This window comes from Citrus clementina, unplaced genomic scaffold (genome assembly GCF_000493195.1).
Source record: "Citrus clementina cultivar Clemenules unplaced genomic scaffold, Citrus_clementina_v1.0 scaffold_5, whole genome shotgun sequence".
Taxonomy (NCBI): Eukaryota; Viridiplantae; Streptophyta; class Magnoliopsida; order Sapindales; family Rutaceae; genus Citrus; species Citrus x clementina.
In genome coordinates this window covers 12,959,800-12,980,902 of record NW_006262201.1, presented here as the reverse complement: position 1 = coordinate 12,980,902, position 21,103 = coordinate 12,959,800, and the positions used below count along the sequence as shown (strand labels likewise).

The following is a 21,103-nucleotide window of genomic DNA, read 5'->3' as shown; positions in this document are numbered from 1 at the left end:
ACCTAAAGCCCTGTTTGACAACAAATGATTAAATTTAAAAAAGTGACTTGTGAATGTAATGTAAATATAATAAAAATATTATAATCAAATAATGTGATTACCTTTCAATCGGGTACATCCATCTTAATGCAACAGGACCGGCATATTTTGCTTCACGTGGTAAGTGCACAGCTAAATGCACCATTATGTCAAAGAATGCGGGTGGGAAAATTCGTTCAAGCTTGCAAAGTATCAATACAATCCCCTCCTCTAATTTATCCAACTCACTCTTATATAGTGTTTTTGCACACAATTGTCTGAAAAAGTTACAAAGTTCAATAATGGCTGAGCAAATATCTTTCCGTAAATATGGACGTATTCCAATTGGAAGGATTTGTTGTAACAAAACATGACAATCATGGCTTTTTAAACCTGATATTTTTGCATCCTTGATGCTAACACAATTAGATATATTTGCAGCATACCCATCTGGAAACTTCACTGACTTAAGAAATTGACAAAATTCTCTTTTTTCATTTAAAGTCAGTGTATATAAAGCATGAGGTTTTAAAAGTTTGTTTCCTTCTTGTTTTAGATGCAACTCTTTCTTTATCTTCAAGTCCTCCAAGTCAAGCCTTGCTTTAACAGTATCATTAGTTTTCCCCTCAATATTCAACAAAGTTCCAACTAAACTATCACATATATTTTTTTTCAATATGCATAACATCCAAAATATGTCTTATTTTCAACTTGGACCAATATTCCAACTCAAAAAATATGCTCTTTTTTGTCCAATTTAAATCACTTGCACTACGTTTTCACTTTCTATCTTTGTTATTTTCATTTTTTCCAGGTCTACCTTTATTTATCTTCTCCAATTGCCTTAGAATGTCATCTCCTAAATACTCCTTAGGTGTTGGATCAAATTCAAAATCACCATCATGTTCTCTACTAGCTCTCCATGAATGACCATGTAGCAAATATCAGCGATGACCCATGTAGCATATCTTACTATTTAACTTTCGTGAAGATGTTTCTACATTACAAACCGGGCAAGCTTTATAACCTTTAGTGCTCCATCCAGATAAATTTCCATATGCAGGAAAATCATTAATAGTCCACATCACTGCAGCATGCATATGAAAAGTTTGTCTAGTGGATGCATCAAAGGTTTCAACACCATGATTCCATAACTCTTTTAATTCATCTATTAACGGCCTTATGTAAACATCAATATCCCTACCTGGTGCTTTTGGTCTTGGGATGAGTAGCGACATCATCATGAATGGATCTTTCATGCATTTCCATGGTGGTAAATTATATGGCACAAGTATAATTGGCCACATACTATAAGAATTATGCATGTTACCAAAAGGATTAAAGCCATCTGTTGCAAGACCCATCCTGACATTACGAGGCTCTTGTACGAACCAAGGATACAACCTATCAAATTCTTTCCATGCTTCCCCATCAGCAGGATGTCTTAAAATACCTTCCTTAACAACTCTCTTCTCTTGATGCCACCTCATATCCCGTGCTGTATGCCTAGATATAAATAATCTTTGTAATCTTGGTTTTAAAGGGAAATAACGTAACACTTTCAGCGGTACTTTCTTTTTACTGCCTTCAAACTTGTACCTCGGTTCACCACAGTATGGACACTTCTCTAATGTCCCATATTCTTTCCAAAATAAAGCACAATCATACTTACATGCATGTATGACTTCATACCCTAAGCCCAAGTACTTCAACATTTTTTTTGCATCATAAGTAGTACTTGGTAGTGTTGTGCCTTCTGGGAATGCCTCTTTCAACAATTGGAGAATCATATCTATTGCTTTGTTGCTCAATTTATTAAGAACTTTTATATGCATTAGCTTGACAATAAAACTCAAAGCAGATAACTTAGAACCAGGAAATAAACTTTTTCCAGCCTTTTCTAACAATCTTGCGCACATTCTAAATTCTCTATTATCATCGTGTATCATGTCAACATTCTCTTCAATATTTGTCTCCGAAGTGACTGCATCCATTGACATTGGCTCCCACATATCATGAATTAAATTATACATTTCAGCATCATCCTCTTCATTGTCAAATGTAAAGGCACTCTTATTACTGGGCATAGATCCTACATTCATTTGACTATTGTCCACAAACTCAGGTTCTTCACCATGAAAAACCCATTTTGTATAGCTTGCTGCAATGCCATATCTTTTTAAGTGGGCTTTGACAATATGCAACGACTTGAAGAATGCATTTTGACATTCTTTACATGGACAATGAACAAGATTATTCTCATTTGCACATTGCTCAGCAGCCTTCATAAAAGACTTGATACCATCTAAGTATTCTTTACATAATTTATTTCGCAAATGCATCCAACTCCTATCCATTGTTCACTGCTAGATACTATAAATTAATATATGTAGGGAACAAAAACAAAAATAAAATAAAATAATTTTACACAATAATGTGGACAATTCTTTAAAAAAAAATGAATTGTACCTGAAAGCTGAAGGTAATAATTAGAATTCAGTTCTTTCTTCAAGTTTTTGTTCTCAGCAAAGAAGAAACTCCCAAACAATTAACTCACCTGTGAAATAGAGTTAAAAATTCAAAAAACTATTGACAAAAGTTTGAGAAAGAATATAATCCTCAAGTATTATTTTATTATTGCAGTATATAATAATTCTTTAGATCAATTAACGGAAAATAGACATTAAAATAATCCATTAACTTTAATTTAACAAATTAAAAATTGAAACAAAGACCCACTTAATAAATAATTAAAGCAAAACCCACTAAACAAAATCAAACTCAGCAGGCCAATATATAAAATAATACTAAATTTACTTGAAGAAATCGTTGTCTTGAGTGGTGCCTTCCAAGTACAAACTCTTTAGTGGCTTAAAGCTTGGGCAGAGAGAATAACTCCATGGCTGGGCGAAAGAAACAAGTGAGAGTAAAGTGGAAATATTCTAGAAGCAATATTTTAATTAAAAAAAATTGGTGACGGAAACTTTACTTCGGTTAGCGCGCGGTTTATTAAATAAAGGGCGCGGAAATAAAAAGCCTCCCACAAAGTCATGTTCTCTTTTATATTATCTTTATATTTTCATTTATTAATTTTAGCCTACATGTTATTTTTTTAATTTTTTAATTTTTTAATTTTTTAATTTTTTAATTTTTTAATTTTTTAATTTATAGAAATCTCCCCAACCTTCATATATAGCTAGTTAAGTGTTGTGTTGAATCAATATTCAATAATACACTTTCAAGTTGTTAGTTGATTTTTTTTAATATTAGTTTCAGTATTTTCCAATAATAATTTATTGAAGACCTTTTTGATCCTCTAATAAATTATACTTACTAGAAAAATTGAATTAATCCAATTTACCAACTTGCGAATACACACACACCCCACTAAGTAATTTATTTAGTTGTCCAATAAAATTGATGTAATTAGTAATGATTCTTCATTCATTTAATTTCCTCTTGCTTGTAATGAATGATAGTGCAATAAAACACTACTACGATCATTATTCATACTTCAATTCATTATTATGATCAATATTATTACTAATCATAATTTTTATATGTTATTATCATTGATATCTTTTTTAAACAAGTAAACCATCATTTTTCTTAGATTTAATGTCATCATTTTAAATTTTGTATAAAATATTATTATAAACCTTATTACCTAAAAAGTAAATTTGGAATAATAATTAAAATAATTTAACAATTTATCAAGATGTGTCAAAAGAGGAATATGGTTGCCAAACAAGAAATACTATACTAATTATAGTGAAACGTGAGGATATAATGGTGCCACATAATAGTTATTGAACATCATATGGAACTTTAGTGCAACAATCTGCTATTAGCAATATTGGAAAATTTAATATTTTTGTTAACCTTTGCGCAACAAAATTAATCTCGTTGCAAAAAACTCTGAGAGCACAAAACAAATTTTCTCGCTAATCACAACTTTTTGCAATATTTCATTTGTTGCAACTGATTCAAGTGTTTGTGTGGAAAAACTTGAGCAACGAAACATATTTTGCTTTCATTAAGCTTGTTAGGCAACAAGAACACTTTTGTTGCCAATCATAGCATAGGGCAAGAAAATATTTTGTTGCCATATATTCTAATTTTCTTGCCTATTCCACATCATTAAGAAGAACAAAATCTGTTTAGCCATAGCGATAAAGACTAATTTTTGTTGCAAGATATGAATTTTAGCAATAAAGTAAATTTTGTTGCAATAGAATTTGTAGCCAATGTTGTATTTTCTTGTGGTGTTGGGTTGCCCACTACTGAGCACACCACGTCTCGCTAATTTATGAAGCGGTCCACTATTGAGCGCACCCTACTATTTAGTGTACTCTGCCTTTGGGCGATCCTTTACTGAGCGCACCTAAGTGTCTTGGCACGCCAATTTAACCTCCTTCGCTAAGGAATTTGAGCGGCCCGCGACACAGCGCTCTAGCTTCCTGATTTTTGCCTGCCATTTGAGCTACACATTGACATGTTGGATACGGCCAATGAAGACTACACTTTGCCCTATTTAGTACAAATTTAATATAAAAGTAATCACTAGATTCAATCCTATCTCAAGATGGAGAGAGGCTTGTATGACAGCATAACTTATTTAGAACTGTTACAACGAAAAATTTATACAGAGAATTGCCCAAACAGTTAATTATTTACGTCTTTAGTGTTGATATCTTATGGTAACGTATACTTGCTCTTCCATTCATTAATTGTGCAACTATTTTTCTTTTTGAATTGATTGTGCAACTGGTTAGGAGTTTGCAACTTAAATTTAATTCAGTAACACTATACTTCTCAAGTTATATTTTATACTAAACTTTTTCGCTCATGGTTATAAAAATTTGTTATTCAATGGGCAAATACTACATCATTAGAAATAAAAAAATAAAATAAAATAATACTTTGGAAGTGTAATACTATTGTTAATCTTAAATTTATTATTAACTTGATGGTACCTTTGGTGCATAGACGACGCAAGACTTTCATGTACCTTAACGTCTAAGATTCAAGTTTCACCGAGGGGAAAGACCCACTGTGAGTGCTACAAACCCTCTGGCACTAGATTAGGCTGCTAAAGGACATAATTAAAGGTAATATGGGGCGGCCATGATGTGGATCCAACTGAAAATCGTGTGCCTATAGTCTTTTTCAGTTCGAAGACTGATGAAGTATCTTCAATTATAATATTAAACGACACAAGTACTACTTGAGCATTCGAACAGGAATCTTAAATAATATTATATGCCTGTCATTTTCCATACCTTAACTTAAAAATTTAAGTTGTTATATAGGTAAAGGTCAAACTTAATTTTTTAAGGTTTGAAGAGCATGTTGTACAGTTAACAAAAGCTAATTAATTACTTAAACCCAATGCTAATTATTCAGTTGACTCGGTGCCTTATACAAGAAAAATGAGGAGTGCGTGCATACAAATGACCAGCTGGATACAATTGATGTATCACTTATTGACTTTCAATTTGGCAACAAAGAATTAATTTTATTACTTTTAGACATTATAAATTCTTGATTCGTAACAAATGGAAAGCAACTAGTAAATAATTATCGAGGTGAGCGGCAAGGTAACATGTCTTTACACATAACACTGCATCCCGCTAGGATTTTACCCTAGCCCCTGTGCACTCAAGTACGGGTATGTGTCTCAGTATAAGGGAAAAGTTGGGATTCTATAACTCTTTCTCTCTCAATTATTTTGTTGTGTAATGGTAGATATTTCTCCCACTCATATGAATGTGATGGTTAAAATCTGACCAGTAACATAATAGACTTATCTAAGAAAATATGGAAGAGATCTGTTAATTATATGATTGATTGTATGTTCGTTTTATGTTTTCCATATTCCTGAATAAATTGGGTATTTGGGCAACATAGAATAATATGAATGAAAGTTTATTATCACTTTTTACTTTTATCACAATTTGTCGCTAGCACCAATCATGCAAGAGAATAAGCTCCTTTTATAACGGATAGTTTCGTGGTGATGATTGGTCTCAAATAATTAAGTCTAATATTAATTGTTTATTGTTTGATCGTGCAGGCACTAACTAATAGTTAGAATCTTATATCAAGAATTCAACACATTAAATAAGAGGTTTCATCTAAAATTTCACATAATTATGTATTATATTTCGCTTTTCGAAGCAACTGAGGAATCATTCATGTAATGATGAATATAAAAGCTATTTGTCAAATGTCAACGGATTTTGTTTCAAGTAATAGCTAGTTTTTTAATTTATAGTATCCGACTCTGAACTTGTAACGTACATTCTTTACACATTGTGGAATATTTTTAATTCAATTAATTTGGATCCATTCATACATCCCACCGTCCCTGGAACATGATACCAATTGTTAAGATCCGTTTTCACATAATGAGATCAAATAATATTTGGCTACTGTGCAACAATGGAAGATCAAACTTAATCGACATCATTTACAAGATATAACTGACTGATTGGTGCTACATTTCGATTATGATTTAAGTTAAATATATATTGAGATGTTCTAGCATAGTTGAGTTGGTGATGTATCTTAATAAATCTTTTACGTGTATCAAATTGGATGATTTTCAAGTAATACCTTCTTTGGTAGGCTGTCCAAATTTGAATCATGAGGAAGTACTGACTTAAAAATCAATTTGGATTTGTACACCCTCCGTAAAAAAAAAAAAAAAAAAAAAAAAAAAAAAAAAAAAAGTAGATATCAGTGACCATAACACAAATAATGATCTAATGAGTATTATTACTCATGTTATGATGAGTAAGTTAACATGGTGTTGTTGTGTTGTTTGATTAATTCACGATGTAACGAAGCACTACAAAATCTGAAATTTCAAGTCCCTCGCACTTCCATCGCTGAAAACTGTAGTGTCAAAGAGCCATATTATATCCAGGACACAAATTTTGTTTATCTATTGCTTTATGAATAAAATTGTGCAAGTTGGTGATCATCATTGTACGTGCAAAAGCAAATGAAACGAACTCGATGGAACTTGTTGCATACAGCTCGAAATCAAATCATTTCTATATATAATAATACAAGGAAAACGTTTTGAATAAAGAATAATAAATTGATGGAAACAGGGGAACTAATGGTGTAGTGTCGAACCTATAAATACCCCATATCACTTGCAATTCAACAAAACATTATTTCTACTAGCTTTAATAACCAACAATGGCTGCTATTAAATCTTTTGTTGTGTATTTTGTGTTAGCTGCTGCTGCTATCATCCCAATAAATGCACAGCTGACTCCTAATTTTTATGAAAAAATGTGTCCTCAGGCATTGCCAACTATAAGAACAGTTGTTCGAAATGCCATAACAAATGAGACTCGCATGGGAGCATCATTACTTCGTCTACACTTCCATGACTGCTTTGTCAATGTAAGTGTACTTTAGATTTTAGGCCCTCAGGGTTAATCGAGTCAATCAGTTTTTTTTAGCTGGTTAGTAGAGTTCGAACCCCGAAAGAGTTAGGAGGTTAAAAAACATTTATAACTATGGTTAATAATTAATTGATATTTGTAATTATGATTATAGCTGTAATTATGTTTGTGTTTTTTGGATAGGGTTGTGATGGATCACTGCTTTTAGACGACACAGCCAACTTCGTTGGAGAGAAGACGGCCATACCCAATAATAATTCCGTCAGGGGATTTGATGTGATTGATGAAATAAAACAAGCAGTTAATACAGCTTGCAAAGGCAACGTGGTCTCATGTGCAGATATTGTAGCCGTTGCAGCTCGTGATTCAGTTAATCTTGTGAGTACACACTTATCTCATTTTTGTATCGGTGGATGATCATATAGAATCCTAAGGAGTATTTATCTCTATGTCTGAAACTATTGTTTATTTTGTCGACCATCTGAGTTTTGAATCTTAAGAGATGTACGTAAAATTTTGATTTAAGCTTTGCCAATCCATCGACATTTTTTTTTCAAATAATTATTTATTTTAAAAAACACTTAAAACAACTGAGTTTGTGCTTATTAATGGCAAACTTTCCTTTAGTCTCTAGGGTTCAGTTTACTTACAAAGTTAATCTCTATCTTTTAAAACCCAAAACGTCCTTGCTATTGCTTTTATAGACGATGGACACCCAACTTTTCTAAGGAAAAATAATATTTTTATATTATATATACAAATAACAAGTAAAAAGGAAAAATACTTAAATTTTAACGGAAACTTGCCTATGATAAAGATGTTTTGGATAATTATATTAAAATGCAATTAATTTGCTTTAAAGGTACGGTAGCTCAAGTTTACTAAACATCTGTTTGTCAAGCATCTACTAACTTATACTTGACAGTTAATAGTTCTATTACACAAATATCTTCAGGGCTTAATCCCAAATATATGAGACGAGTATATTGCTTTTTGTGATTTCAGTTAGGAGGTCCATGTTATCCAGTACAATTAGGAAGAAGAGATGCAAGAACTGCAAGCTTCAATGATGCAAATGCCAATCTACCTTCCCCATTTTCAAACTTCTCTGTGCTTCTTTCAAGCTTCCAATCACAAGGCTTAAATCTCCAAGACCTAGTTGCTCTCTCAGGAGGCCACAGCATTGGACTTGCTCGCTGCCCATCATTTCGGAACAGGATTTACAATGACTCAGATATAGATCCAGTATTTGCTGCTTCCAAGCAAAAGAATTGCCCAGTAACCGGAGGAACATTCAACACAGAACCACTTGATGCAACAACTACACTATTTGATAATCAGTACTTTAAGGATTTGATAGCATCAAGGGGTCTCCTTCATTCTGATCAGCAACTTTTTAAAAATGATAGCAGTGATAGTGATCGGCTGGTGCGAAAGTACAGTACAAATCCAATTTCTTTTGCATCAGATTTTAGTGCTTCCATGATCAAGATGGGTAACTTGAACGTACTTACTGGTAATAATGGAGAAATCAGGATGAATTGCCGAAGAGTTAACTAGCACGTGTAATTTACTGGTTTCAAGAATTGCATTTCTTGATCTGACCATTAATAATAAAGTTGGTTTCTATGTGATGTTAATGATGAAACATATAATAAAATCTAATTGCCGGTGTTTTTAATTTTTTTTCATGTGAAATTTGAACAATTGTGCATTTACTAAAATTTGAAGATATTTGAATACAAAAACATATTTATTCGTAAACATATTTTTCATATAATCAATTACATTAATTGGCAAGGGAAATGAGGTTTTAAATTTTTAATAAGGTAAAAAAATGATGGTTAATTTATATGGAAAGAGTTTTACATGAACTTAGTTTAAGGGGTCCGGCTACGGTGCAACGGTGGTACGGAACCACCGTTGCATCCAGCCGTTGGATTCACTTGGATAGACGGATCCATTGGGATCCAACATTGGATGCAACAGTGGCACGGTACCACTATTGTACCATAATTTTCTCTTAGTTTAAGTCAAAGTTATACTCAAATGTACAATATCGAGGGTGTGTTTGGCACACCACATTACATGGGATTGTATTACCTTTTTTTTTTTTTGTGAGAAGAGAATTGTATTGATTAATGTAATTAAATTTCATGCTTGGTAAATATTCTTGTTCACATTATGGTGTATTAAAATACATCATGTTGCGAACAATGCCGCATCAAATAAACCTAGGGGTCTGATTTGTGTAATACCACGTTGTTCATATTAGTTTTTTTTTCTAAAATAAAAACTGAATAAAAATATATAATATTAAATAAAATTAAAAACTCAACTGTGTTGCCATCGACAACAGTTCAACGGTTGCCGGTCGTTGGTGGCTGCTGCATAAATTAGTGTTTTAGAATTAAGCAATGGTGCAATTTTGCCGACAAAAGAGCTTTCGTTTGCCTTAAATTTACGGTTAAAATTTTGAAAACTGAAACTTTGCCTGCATATCTATAGCAAATGAAAATTTCTTTCCCAGTAATAGTTGCACCATTGCATAGCCTGATAATAAGAATTTTAATTGTATCAAAATAAAGTTCAAATGATACTGAAGAAGGATGGCCAGCAACTGCTTATAGTGGTCGATGGGTCAAAAATGCTCATTTTAATTATAAAAATTTAAATTATTAATTTAATATAAATGATAAGAAAATATAAATAAATCTTAAATTATTAATTTAATATAAATTAAAATAAAAAATTTATGTTACATAATGCAGTCCATATTACACTAAATATAGGATTATATTATACCTTAGTACAAGATGATGCAATATAGCTAATGTAATAAAGCTAAATACTATACAATATAATGTGCTAAATGCACCCCAAATATACAAATCTAAATATAAATGTTTATTTTTAAATTTTTCTTAGTTATTGAATAGAATATATTAAAAACATGGTGTTTGCATATTTATCCTTATAATTTCTTTGAAAAAAAGTTTTAAAAAGGAAAAACATGATGGATCATATTTTATATGGACATAAATTACCATGAATTTAGTTTAAGTCAAAATTAAACTCACCCATATTTTTCATTGTTAAGGCTACCTTTATGATTGCAGTTGAAATGTTAAGGAGACTTATCACATAAGTTTTGATAGAACTAGTTTATGCTAAATTTTTTAATAGTTATTGTAATAGTTCAAGCCCAACAACCAAGTAGATATTGTTTCATTTAGACGCAAAGTCTGTCGCGGTTTTATTATCTAGCTTTACAATTCAAAATGCATTTTTTTAATTAAGAGAGCTCAATACTTATAAACTAGTTCAGGAATTGTCTCACTAGTAATGTGGGATATTACATGCTTCCCCCATTCAGGACCTCGCATCCTCGTGAGGGTTATTGGAAACAGAATGGAACTAAATCATATCATTATCATATCCATTCACACATCGGGTCGTGAGTCAGTTTCGATACCAACTGCAACAGCCTGAGGCCAATAACCAAGTAGATATTGTCTGCATTAGGAACACAGTTGATCCCAGTTTTGTTGTTGGGTTTTACAACTTAAAACGTGTTTACTTAGTTAGGAGAGTCCAAGGTGTATAAACTAGTCCAAGAACTCTTTCTTTTGCAATGTGGGATGTTGCAACTATTTATTTTATAAGTTTCTCGTTTCTAATAATAGTTTTTAAAGTAGAAAGCAGGTTGCTTTTTAAGGTCCCATTGACGAATGAGGTAGAAACTCTACAAGCAGCATATTTTATAAATTTTGACAAAAATGATGTTTGGTCAATTTTTTAAAAACTGCTTATTTAAGTTTTTTTTTTCATTTTGATAGAAAGAAATTTCCAAAAGCATGTAGAGAGTTACTTTTTGTAAGCAACTTATTAACTTAAGCCACAACACCTTTTTAAAGTCCTTATCATAACCTTACCATAATAAAAATATAATTATGTCTTTTTTTTTCATAAACCCTAATATATAAATAGAAGGAAATCTAAACTTATGTCTATTTAGTCATTATATAGTAAAACAGCAATTTCATGATAAAATTTACCAAATACTTGTACTATACTTTTCAAACTAACAGCAATTGCAGCGACATAATTTATCAAATACTAATCTATTTTTTTAATCAACAACTTATTTCATCCACATAGCAAAAACAACTTATTTTATTAGTCACAAGTATCCTAAACTGGTCGTAATAGCAGCTTATTGACTAAGTCATCAAACACTTTTAAAATTTCTATAACAACCTTATTATTTTAATAAAAAGACGACTATGTCATATTTTTTCATAAACACTACTAAAAATCATAAACCCTTTCATATTACCACAACTACATATTACTTTTTATTTAATTTTAAGTTATTTATTATTGTATTACGCAATGAACTTTATCATATTTAATATAATATTTTACAAGGTTCATAAGATTTTAATTATTTGAGTTTCTTAATTTAAATTTTTGTGTCTAAAAAACATTCTAGAAAATTTATTATACTTACTCTTAAACACATACATATGGTAATTATAAAATGAGGAACAATTTAATAACAAATTTTACTAAATTCATATAATCTGCTTTTGAAACTTAATAGTAACTAAAATAATACAGTTTATCAAAAACCTAATCACTTTTTTGTTCAATAATTTATTTCATTAATACATTAGAAGCAACTTATTTTGTCACCCACAACAATCTCAAACTGGCTATCTCTCTCTCTCTCTCTCTCTCTCTCTCTCTCTCTCTCTCTCTCTCTATATATATATATATATGAATCAATCTGAATCATATTTCATGTCCAGTCAGAAATCAAACAAACTATTATTAGAGTAATATTATAAAATGGTAGAATGACACATTTTGGTCATAATTAAAATTTTAATTTTGCCATAAATTTTTAACACCTTTGTTCGTTACTAGTTTCAAAACAATTATAGAAATAATATATATATATAGCAAGAAATTTTTCTTTCCAGATTACATGATTTGCATCATCCCTTAGAAATAGTCTGGTGAAAAAAGAGGTTTTGTAACTTTGAAATTCACTAAGTTTCCTACATCTTAAATTATGTAGTAACTCAGCGTTTTTATCACGAAGGTGTGAAGGGTCACCAATAAAATGGAGGGAAATGGTTAAAATTAGAGTAGCAACAGCATCCTGAATTGGATTGTTGAACTCATCAAGAATAGGGACACCATTTTCATCGACTTGAATGGAATTTAGAATTTCTAATTGTTGCTGATTAGTGAGAAGATGATCCCACCAACCAGCCTTTGGGGTTGGTGGGATCATCTTATTTATAACAAATAAATTAAATAGTTTAATTTTATTTGTAGAGGTGTAAGAGATCATCAATCTATGATGAATCCATAAATTAGTAAAATAAATTTTAGAGAAATGAAAGTGTCATTCTCTTGCAAGAACTAGCAATTAAGAAACGTGTATTAAGATTACAACACAGCAGATTTCACTTTATCTGTAGTTATGAGAAATAGAAAAATTAAAGAAAATGCTTACTGAATATTAATCCAAATCTAGTAACACGATCATCATGATCATTATTCGCTTAATATTCAGGACATAGGAAAAAAAGAAATAGAAATGAACGACTTTGTTCAAAGCTAATTAATAAGGCCCCAATAGAATTCAGTTTATTTTGCGGCAGTTGGTGCAAATCTGCCCATCAGTCCCCGTCAGTGGGCTAAGGTTCCCCATTTTGACCATTGCATTGGCGAAATCTGCATAAAACGTTCCAATGATGGTGCTGTAAGTGGTGACTTGAGAGTCAGTTGAGCCGCCATTGAAGAGCCTGCTGGTCTGAATGAAAGACACCTTTGTTATTCACCAAGTCCTGGAAATAGCCATTGTCAAATAGAACAGAGCTGGTGGCATCTAATTGAGAAAGGTTGTCATCGCCGCCTGAACTTGGACAGTTTGATTTTAAAGATGTTGCAAATTCTGAATCAATGTTTGTTTCATTGTAGATTCTTTCTCGAAACAATAAGCACCTAGCTTGTCCTATTGTGTGAGCTCCTGTATACGACCAGAATTTTGATATATAATTAATCATACACGAAATAAGAATTATAGAAATTAAAGAATATGGCTGCTATCTAGCTAGTTGTGTTAATAGTTGACTTGGGATATTCTCATCAGTACCGATTCTTTTGTCTAGCTAGTCCTTGTCACGTGATAAAGTAGAGTGAGCCCACTCGTAGGTGACTCTAACTCTAATAGTATATAAAAAACCCATGAGCTAACTTAAACTCAAAAACTAGCTTAAGAATTGAGAATTGCCTCACTTATATTATTAACCTAGTAATTATTCTCAGTTGATGTGAGATAATATCTTCAATACATATCAGTATTTATCTAATCTTATGTTGATCATTCTACAAGGTATATACATGTAACTAAATTCTACCATGCGTACAATGTTATTAACGCACTCGTAGATCCGCTGATACTAGAGGCCTTTTTTGGTCGTGCAGGTGATGAGATATGATTTTGAAAGATTAGTGCAGCTTAGATCAGCACTAGGTCTAAGTTTATTAATCTAATAATAATGTTATTACCTGAGAGGGCCACCATTTCTTTAGCACTGAATCCTTTCTTTGCAAAGTTAGAAATAAGGTCATTAAGATCCATAAGAGGGGATGGAATATTAGTATTTACTGCACTGGAACTTGCCGTTGTCGAATCTCTTCTACCTAATTGAACTGTCCATGAAGGCCCCCCGAACAGAACAAAAATGAATATCTGATTAATTAATTAATTAATTTTGATAAATAAAATTCCATTATACTAATAATAACTGCTTGGCCAAAAGTTTAAGCTGATAAGATAGGGTTTCATATGCTTCCCTATGTGAAATGTTTGTAGGCTAAAGATTAGGGGAAAAAAAAGGAAAAAGAAAAAGGTTTTGGATGTACCAAAAGACAAGAGCTTAAAAGTGAATCAAGAAATTGAATGAGCTTATAAGTTGAGAGAATTGAATTTAATTGTGTTAGAGAAACCGTTTAACCAAAATTAAGCCTAAGTCGATGATAAGAATCCAACAATAATAATAAAGAAAAGTGCTAAGATTTTGGGCCTGCAGTTATTACTATTAGGTGACAATAATCTCAAGTAGTCATTAATGCAATTTTCGCTTCACTTACAGCAACAACGGAATCTCGAGCAGCAACAGCTAAGATGTCTGCGCAAGAAACAACACCAGGGCAGAGACTCTAAACTTTAGATTTAACTGAATCGATCGCTTCAAAGCCTCGTATTGAATTCGCATTGGCGTTGGCTGATTTCTCACCAGTAAAACTTGAAGTGTCATCTAATAGAACTGATGCATCACAACCCTGCAAATTGAGGCATAAACGAAATTTAATTAAAAATAAAAGTTACCATAATACACTATCATATGCCCAACTAATCAAATTGTAAGATAACCATATTGATAACAAAAATGTATTAATAATAAATTTCCTTCAGTTTTATATGTGGTTTGAGCTAATTATTCAGTTCATCCCTATATTTATAAAATTATCTAAAACACCTATGTTGTTACTATCGTAGCAATCAAATTTAATTTTTAAGAGTAAAGTAGTATTTTCGCATGATATATAACTTAAAATTCAAATAAATCTAACATACAATAGGTGAAAAATAGATGAAAATTAAGTAAATTTTAACATAAACAAACAGACAACTGGACTTTTTGGAAAATTGTAATTTTGAAAATATTTTGGACTTGATGTAAATTATAAGGAGCATTTACCTTAACAAAAATAGCTAATGAAAAGAGATTATTTTGAGTCATGATTCTACTAATTAATACTGTTTTAGCACCTCACTATGTACAAATTAAATAACATATACAAAGAAAGTTTGTCACTCAAGCATTACTATGATAATGCGTAAATGAAACTCTATTATGCGTTTTGGGCGGATGCATGCATGCAAGTTTGCAATTGCAAATCGCTTTCGTTGAAAGTGAAAAGAAAGAGAGAGGGAGAGATAGAACGTGCATTAACAAAACAATCGTGGAAATGGAGACGAAGCAAAGAAGCTCCCATTCGATGCTCCTTTACCACTGCATTGTGTACTATAGACTTGATGGTAGATAGGGCTTTTGGGCAAGTATTATCATAGTGATTTGAGGATAATTGTGCAAAGGCCAGTTTAGATAACAACAAAAACATGATGAAGCAAGTTCCATAAAGATGTGAGTGAGACGACATTATCAAAAAGTACTCAAGGAGACACCAAAGTAATTCAGCAGAGCTTGTGTTTTTGTGCTTGGTGAATGATATGTGATAAATCAGATGCTCTTATATGGAGGATGAATTATTGGTTCTAGGTCAAAAGAAAAAAGATTTTGCTAATTTTTTATTAGAAACTATTAAAAATAATGGATGCATTCATTGAGAGTTGGAAACTCCCCACCATCTTATATCGATCCCCACCATCTAAAGTCATGTAAATAAAAATTTCGATATCTTTAGTACATGGGTATATAACATTGTATAGTTTAAAATTTAATAATTAACTATAAAGTCTTATGTAACAATTATGAATTAGTTTAATTTCTAAAATATGAGCACAAAAATAAGAAATAACTATCAACTAACCAAACTTTCGTTATATTTTACAAATAATTATTGCACATCTCAAGTTTTAAATCAGATTTTAATTTTTTGAAGCAACTCAGAAAAGGCATCATAAAGCTTAGGAAATCTAGCAAAATCTTGAGAAATGTCGGGGAAAAGATTATTGGGTTGTATTATAGAAGACTGTATTTTAACATTTTGAGTAAATTGATTGAAGTCTTGCATTTTGTTTTATAAATTACAAGATAATGTTGGGTGCCCAAACTATATTAGAAGTCAAAAATATAAAAGAGGATTTGTCATCGTCTGAAAAACTTAATGGCGGTTGGTAAGTGTGTGAACAAAATGGTCACAAGGAATCTATCAAGTCAAAAACTCGGTTCAAATTAGATTTCTTAATCTTTGCAGATAAACATAGTTCTATACATGGATGTTTTTGCAAATGTCCCAAACTTTAGAATCTTCCAACTACTTGTAATGCAACTTAAGAGCACTACCCCAAAAAAGAATTAATTAATATAGTTGAAAGCAAGATACAACGTCTCAAACGTTCATATCAATCTTGAATACAAAGTCTTAAACTTTCATAATAATCTTGATATTAAATCGGCGAATTACTGACTGGTGGCAACACCAGGCCCACACTACAAGAAAACGGATCTACTATGACAGGTAAAACTGTCATAGTAGGGGGTGGATGACGGTTGTTCATACCGTCATTGTAGCCAGCGTCAAGAATTGATGATAGAACAATACCCGTCACAACCTGTGATGGATATAACCAGTCACACAACTATCATAACTTTATTTAAAAGGAAATATAATAATTTTTAATTTGACCCCTTTTTTTCATTTCGCATGCTATATTTTAAATTTTTAGCGGAAAATCTTAAATTTGGCGCAAAAATGAAAATTATAACTAATTGAATTTTTTTTACAATTAATTCTGAAATTAAATTTATAATTAATAAAAATGGCTATTTTGTTACTACCATGAAATGCTTGTCATTTTAATAAAAATCTTGCAATTGATTTAGAAATTAAAATTTCATAATTTAGTTAATTAATTCGATTGTTAAAATGAATATCGCAATTAAAAATTCACTAACAAAGAAAATGAAATGAATAACACTGAATAATTATCGATAATTGTCAACAAACATAATTTAACCAAATACAAATGACAAGTCCAACATAAATAGAAGAGTATTGTAACAACATAAAAACCAAATTTCAGCAACATGTAGAAGGCTAGCTGTTTTGAGACTAATGAACCATGATCAGTCTGTTTCCAGCAACACAACAAAGCCAACAACACTGATCATACCAAAAAAAAAAAATTCATTCTAGCAATTTTAGTGAAGCATACAACAAATACCAATCTAAGAAGAAGCTAAAATCGTGCAAAGATGCACCAATACTCAGGACATGTTTTTGCATCAAAGAAAAAAGATGGCCAACTCCAGCAATACCCACCATCTTCATCAAATTCCAACATAGCAAGTGTGACAAGCTAGGTAACTGCACAAGTAAATATAACATCATCAAAACATGGTGGGGAAAATGATCTTAAAACATCTCTCTTGCAATTACCACAGACTTTTTTGAAAGCTCACTGATGTGATGCGATGGAGCTTCTTTTATGATATGCACAACTTTTGGTTTGGCTTTAAGCACAATCAAAATCCAAAGATATCAGTGAAGCAAGCAAACATGCAGCTGGCCGCTCTAATTGCATGCACGTGTGCTACACTAACTATTGAATCCAAGTAATACATAGTAGAGGTTGTCATATCAATTATAAGAATTCCATAAGGTCTAAACAAAAGTGTAAGTATATAAGGCTGCATGAAAAAGAATTGAGTGAGATTTTGGTGTTTTGAAAATAAGACTTGAGTACCTAAAGTGATTTTGAGGCAATGTATGATATAATTAATTCTAAGTGTAAGCAAATGATAAAAGTAAATTAGTAAATTCATCAAAGAAATGAAGTTCACGCCTTTCCTCATGGAAAGCTTTTCAAGCAATCTTAACTCCTACGTGCTTGAATGGAGAATGAAACACTGCAAATCAGATGAAAGATTTGACTGCTAACTATAAGCAAAGGCGCAGACTAAACTAAATTTCTTTAGTAATGAAAGTATTTATGTGTATGTTGACTACTTAAGTATAAGACTAGAATAGCAACAAATTTTAAGATGCTGATATGCAAATCAAAAGTAATATAGGGAAATCAAAGTAATTCTAAAACAGAGCAAAAAGGTTACTATCATTGTGAAAGGTGACTTTTTCATATGTTTACAATGATCTGATAAAAGTATATCATATTATTGAATAAAAAATTTGATGGATGAAAATATGCAAATATACTACAATGAAACATCTGAAAATTGCATCAAACAATTCCTCGCAACCCTTAATTTTTGCAGCTTTATATGATACCTAAAGTGTCTATTTGTATGCAAGAATGACAAACTATCAATGCAGTTAACACTTATTTTGGACAATCAACAAGTCTGGAAGCTACAACTACAATTATCTAGTTGTAGGATCATTATTAAAATGCTACAAAACAGAAGTAGAGAAAGTACGATTAACCATATCATCTGTAGAGCAGCCCTTAGTCCATTGTATAAGATCTCATGATGCTATTGATGTTTGCTAATAGAAAATGAAAAGGTAAAACCCAACTCTCTGTCCACCAAGTGAAAAATAAAATCATCACATTGAGTAGCAGGAAATATGATTAAAATGCAAAACCATTCTTGGCATAAGGCTCTGGAGCATAGATTGATAAGTAAATCATAGGAATTGAAAAGAAAAGTTGCAAAAAGCATATCTAATAGATAGAGTTTTAATAATATATCCAGGCTGGTCAAAAAGGTAAAATAAATTCCTGCACATCCTACAGCTAGCTTCAAAAACTCATTAAAATTTCAATATTGAAGCTATTCATACGATACCAATTGCAAATGAAAGATTAATAATATATAAAATGGATTGGAACGGCATTTTGCAAAAAACCACAGCCAATAGACGCAGTCTTTATATCCAAGTTGGTTAGAAAGGTGAACTAATATGGATTGGAAAGAAATTTTGCAAAAAACCACAGCCAAATTCAAAAAATTATAACTAATTGAGTAAGCAAAACTAAGCTAAGCAAATAAGGCCTTTGCAACAAAAATTGTACAGTAACTAAATGCATACAAAAACAGAGCATCAAAGTCAAGCTAACCTCAGAAGTAGCATTATTATCTACTAAAGTCTTTGCTCCAACAAATGTCCATGAAGCAAACATGTTACTTGTCCTCAAAGAATCAAGTATTAAAAGACCCAAATCGACTGTGTTGGCTGCGATAACATCAATGGAAGCATAGGTGCAAAGCCCTCGGCCAACAAAGAAGATCGACCGCGCAAGAACTAAGAAGAAAATAATTGGATCCCCAATTTGAAAACTGGACAAAATGTTAAGGTGATTAGCCGCACAAGAACAAAACCGAAATCATTCTAAAGGTTCAGATTTCGTTCATTTCAACAAACTAGTACATTTGTGCACATAACTTTTAAGGAAAAATTCCATTTTTCCAACACAATGAACAAATTTTAGATAAACCTTTAGTGCTTAGAACTACACCTTTAGTGTTGAAATTGACAAAAAAATTTAATTAAATTGAAATGCAAGAGAAAATAAGGAGAATAATTACCTGTGTTAATAAAAAAATTGAGCTTAATCAATGGTGAGTTTTCAGTTAGGGTTTTGAAATGCAACGGTGGCAGCACACGTTCAGTGGGTTTCTCATGTGGATCTCAATGATGGCCAAATCGATGGCGGGTGACAAGGCAAATCGATGCCGAGACATGAGACAAAATCAACGCTGTTACTAATGTAAGGGTTTGAGGCGATAGGTTGTTACGAGAGTGAAACCGTGTGAGGGTGAGAGATGTTTGAGTTTTGGATGAACACTTGGGAAAAAAAAACCGATATGAAGTGTTTTGTGTTTATTCATTGTTATTTGCTTTTTCTCTAAACGCCACCGTTTCTTTTTTTTTTCATTTTTGATTTATCTTTTTTGACAAAATCATTTTAAAATTTTAAGTCAAATCACTATCATAGACTAGTCATTAATTTATGATAATCTAAATATTTATCACAAATCAGTCTTATTATTATGATAGAACAAATTTTTATCACAATTTTATCGTATTTTATTGACATAAAATTTTTTTATCACAAGTCTGTCATATTTCTGTAAAATAAGAGACTTAGGCTAAGAACCGTCATACATGTACCTGTCATCGTAGATCATTTTTCTTGTAGTGCCAGGGGATCAATTTATTGTTTATTTCGTTTCTCTTTGAGCACTTTTGAATTGCGTCACATCCCATCCTACCTACACCCAGCCCCCAACAACATTTCTTTTTGACAAATGACAATTGGCTTAATAATGTTATTTGATTCTGTTTCTTATGTTTTAATAAATAAATAAACAAGTAAGCAAATTCCGTTCTCAACCATGCATCAAGCTTTGTGATGGTTACAATCTTGATTATTTTACATAGAATTCGAATAGGAGATTATTAGTTTTTCCTTTTTAAAATTAATATATACTATTTAACTTTTATTTTTTTATCATAGTTCAATAACCTCCTTGACATCATAATTTTACTATATTATTCTTATTTTCAAATACACTTTTATTTATATTTATTATAAATTAAAGGAAAAATGACACCTACACCCCAAATTTGAGAAAATGCTCATGTAAATCCCAAAGATTTCAATAACGGACATCATTACCCCTTTTGACTATAATATCCTTTGACTATTAACTTAAAAAGATTGAGTCCAGTATTATATAATAAATATAAGGGAAAACAACACATACCCCCTTAGTTTTTAATAAGGGACACAATTATTCCCTTTTAACTACAACATCCTTTAGCTCTATTAACTTAAAAATATCGACTCCAATGTTTTAAATAAATATAAATATAATATCAAAATAAATGTAACTTCACATACATTTTAAGATAATTTCAATATT

The 21,103-nt window shown here is 31.3% G+C and overlaps 1 protein-coding gene and 1 pseudogene across 1 annotated transcript; one reads left to right on the top strand and one right to left on the bottom strand.

Annotated features, from left to right (window-relative positions):
* Window positions 1-7,230: 7,230 nt before the first annotated feature.
* LOC112098478 (peroxidase P7-like) lies at window positions 7,231-9,002 on the top strand. Its single transcript, XM_024184894.1, has 3 exons — window positions 7,231-7,440; window positions 7,626-7,820; window positions 8,448-9,002. Exons 1-3 carry the CDS (start codon window positions 7,231-7,233, stop codon window positions 9,000-9,002), a joined length of 960 nt encoding a protein of 319 aa, XP_024040662.1.
* A 4,099-nt stretch (window positions 9,003-13,101) lies between these two features.
* LOC112098459 lies at window positions 13,102-15,653 on the bottom strand (annotated as a pseudogene).
* Between the last annotated feature and the right edge of the window lie 5,450 nt (window positions 15,654-21,103).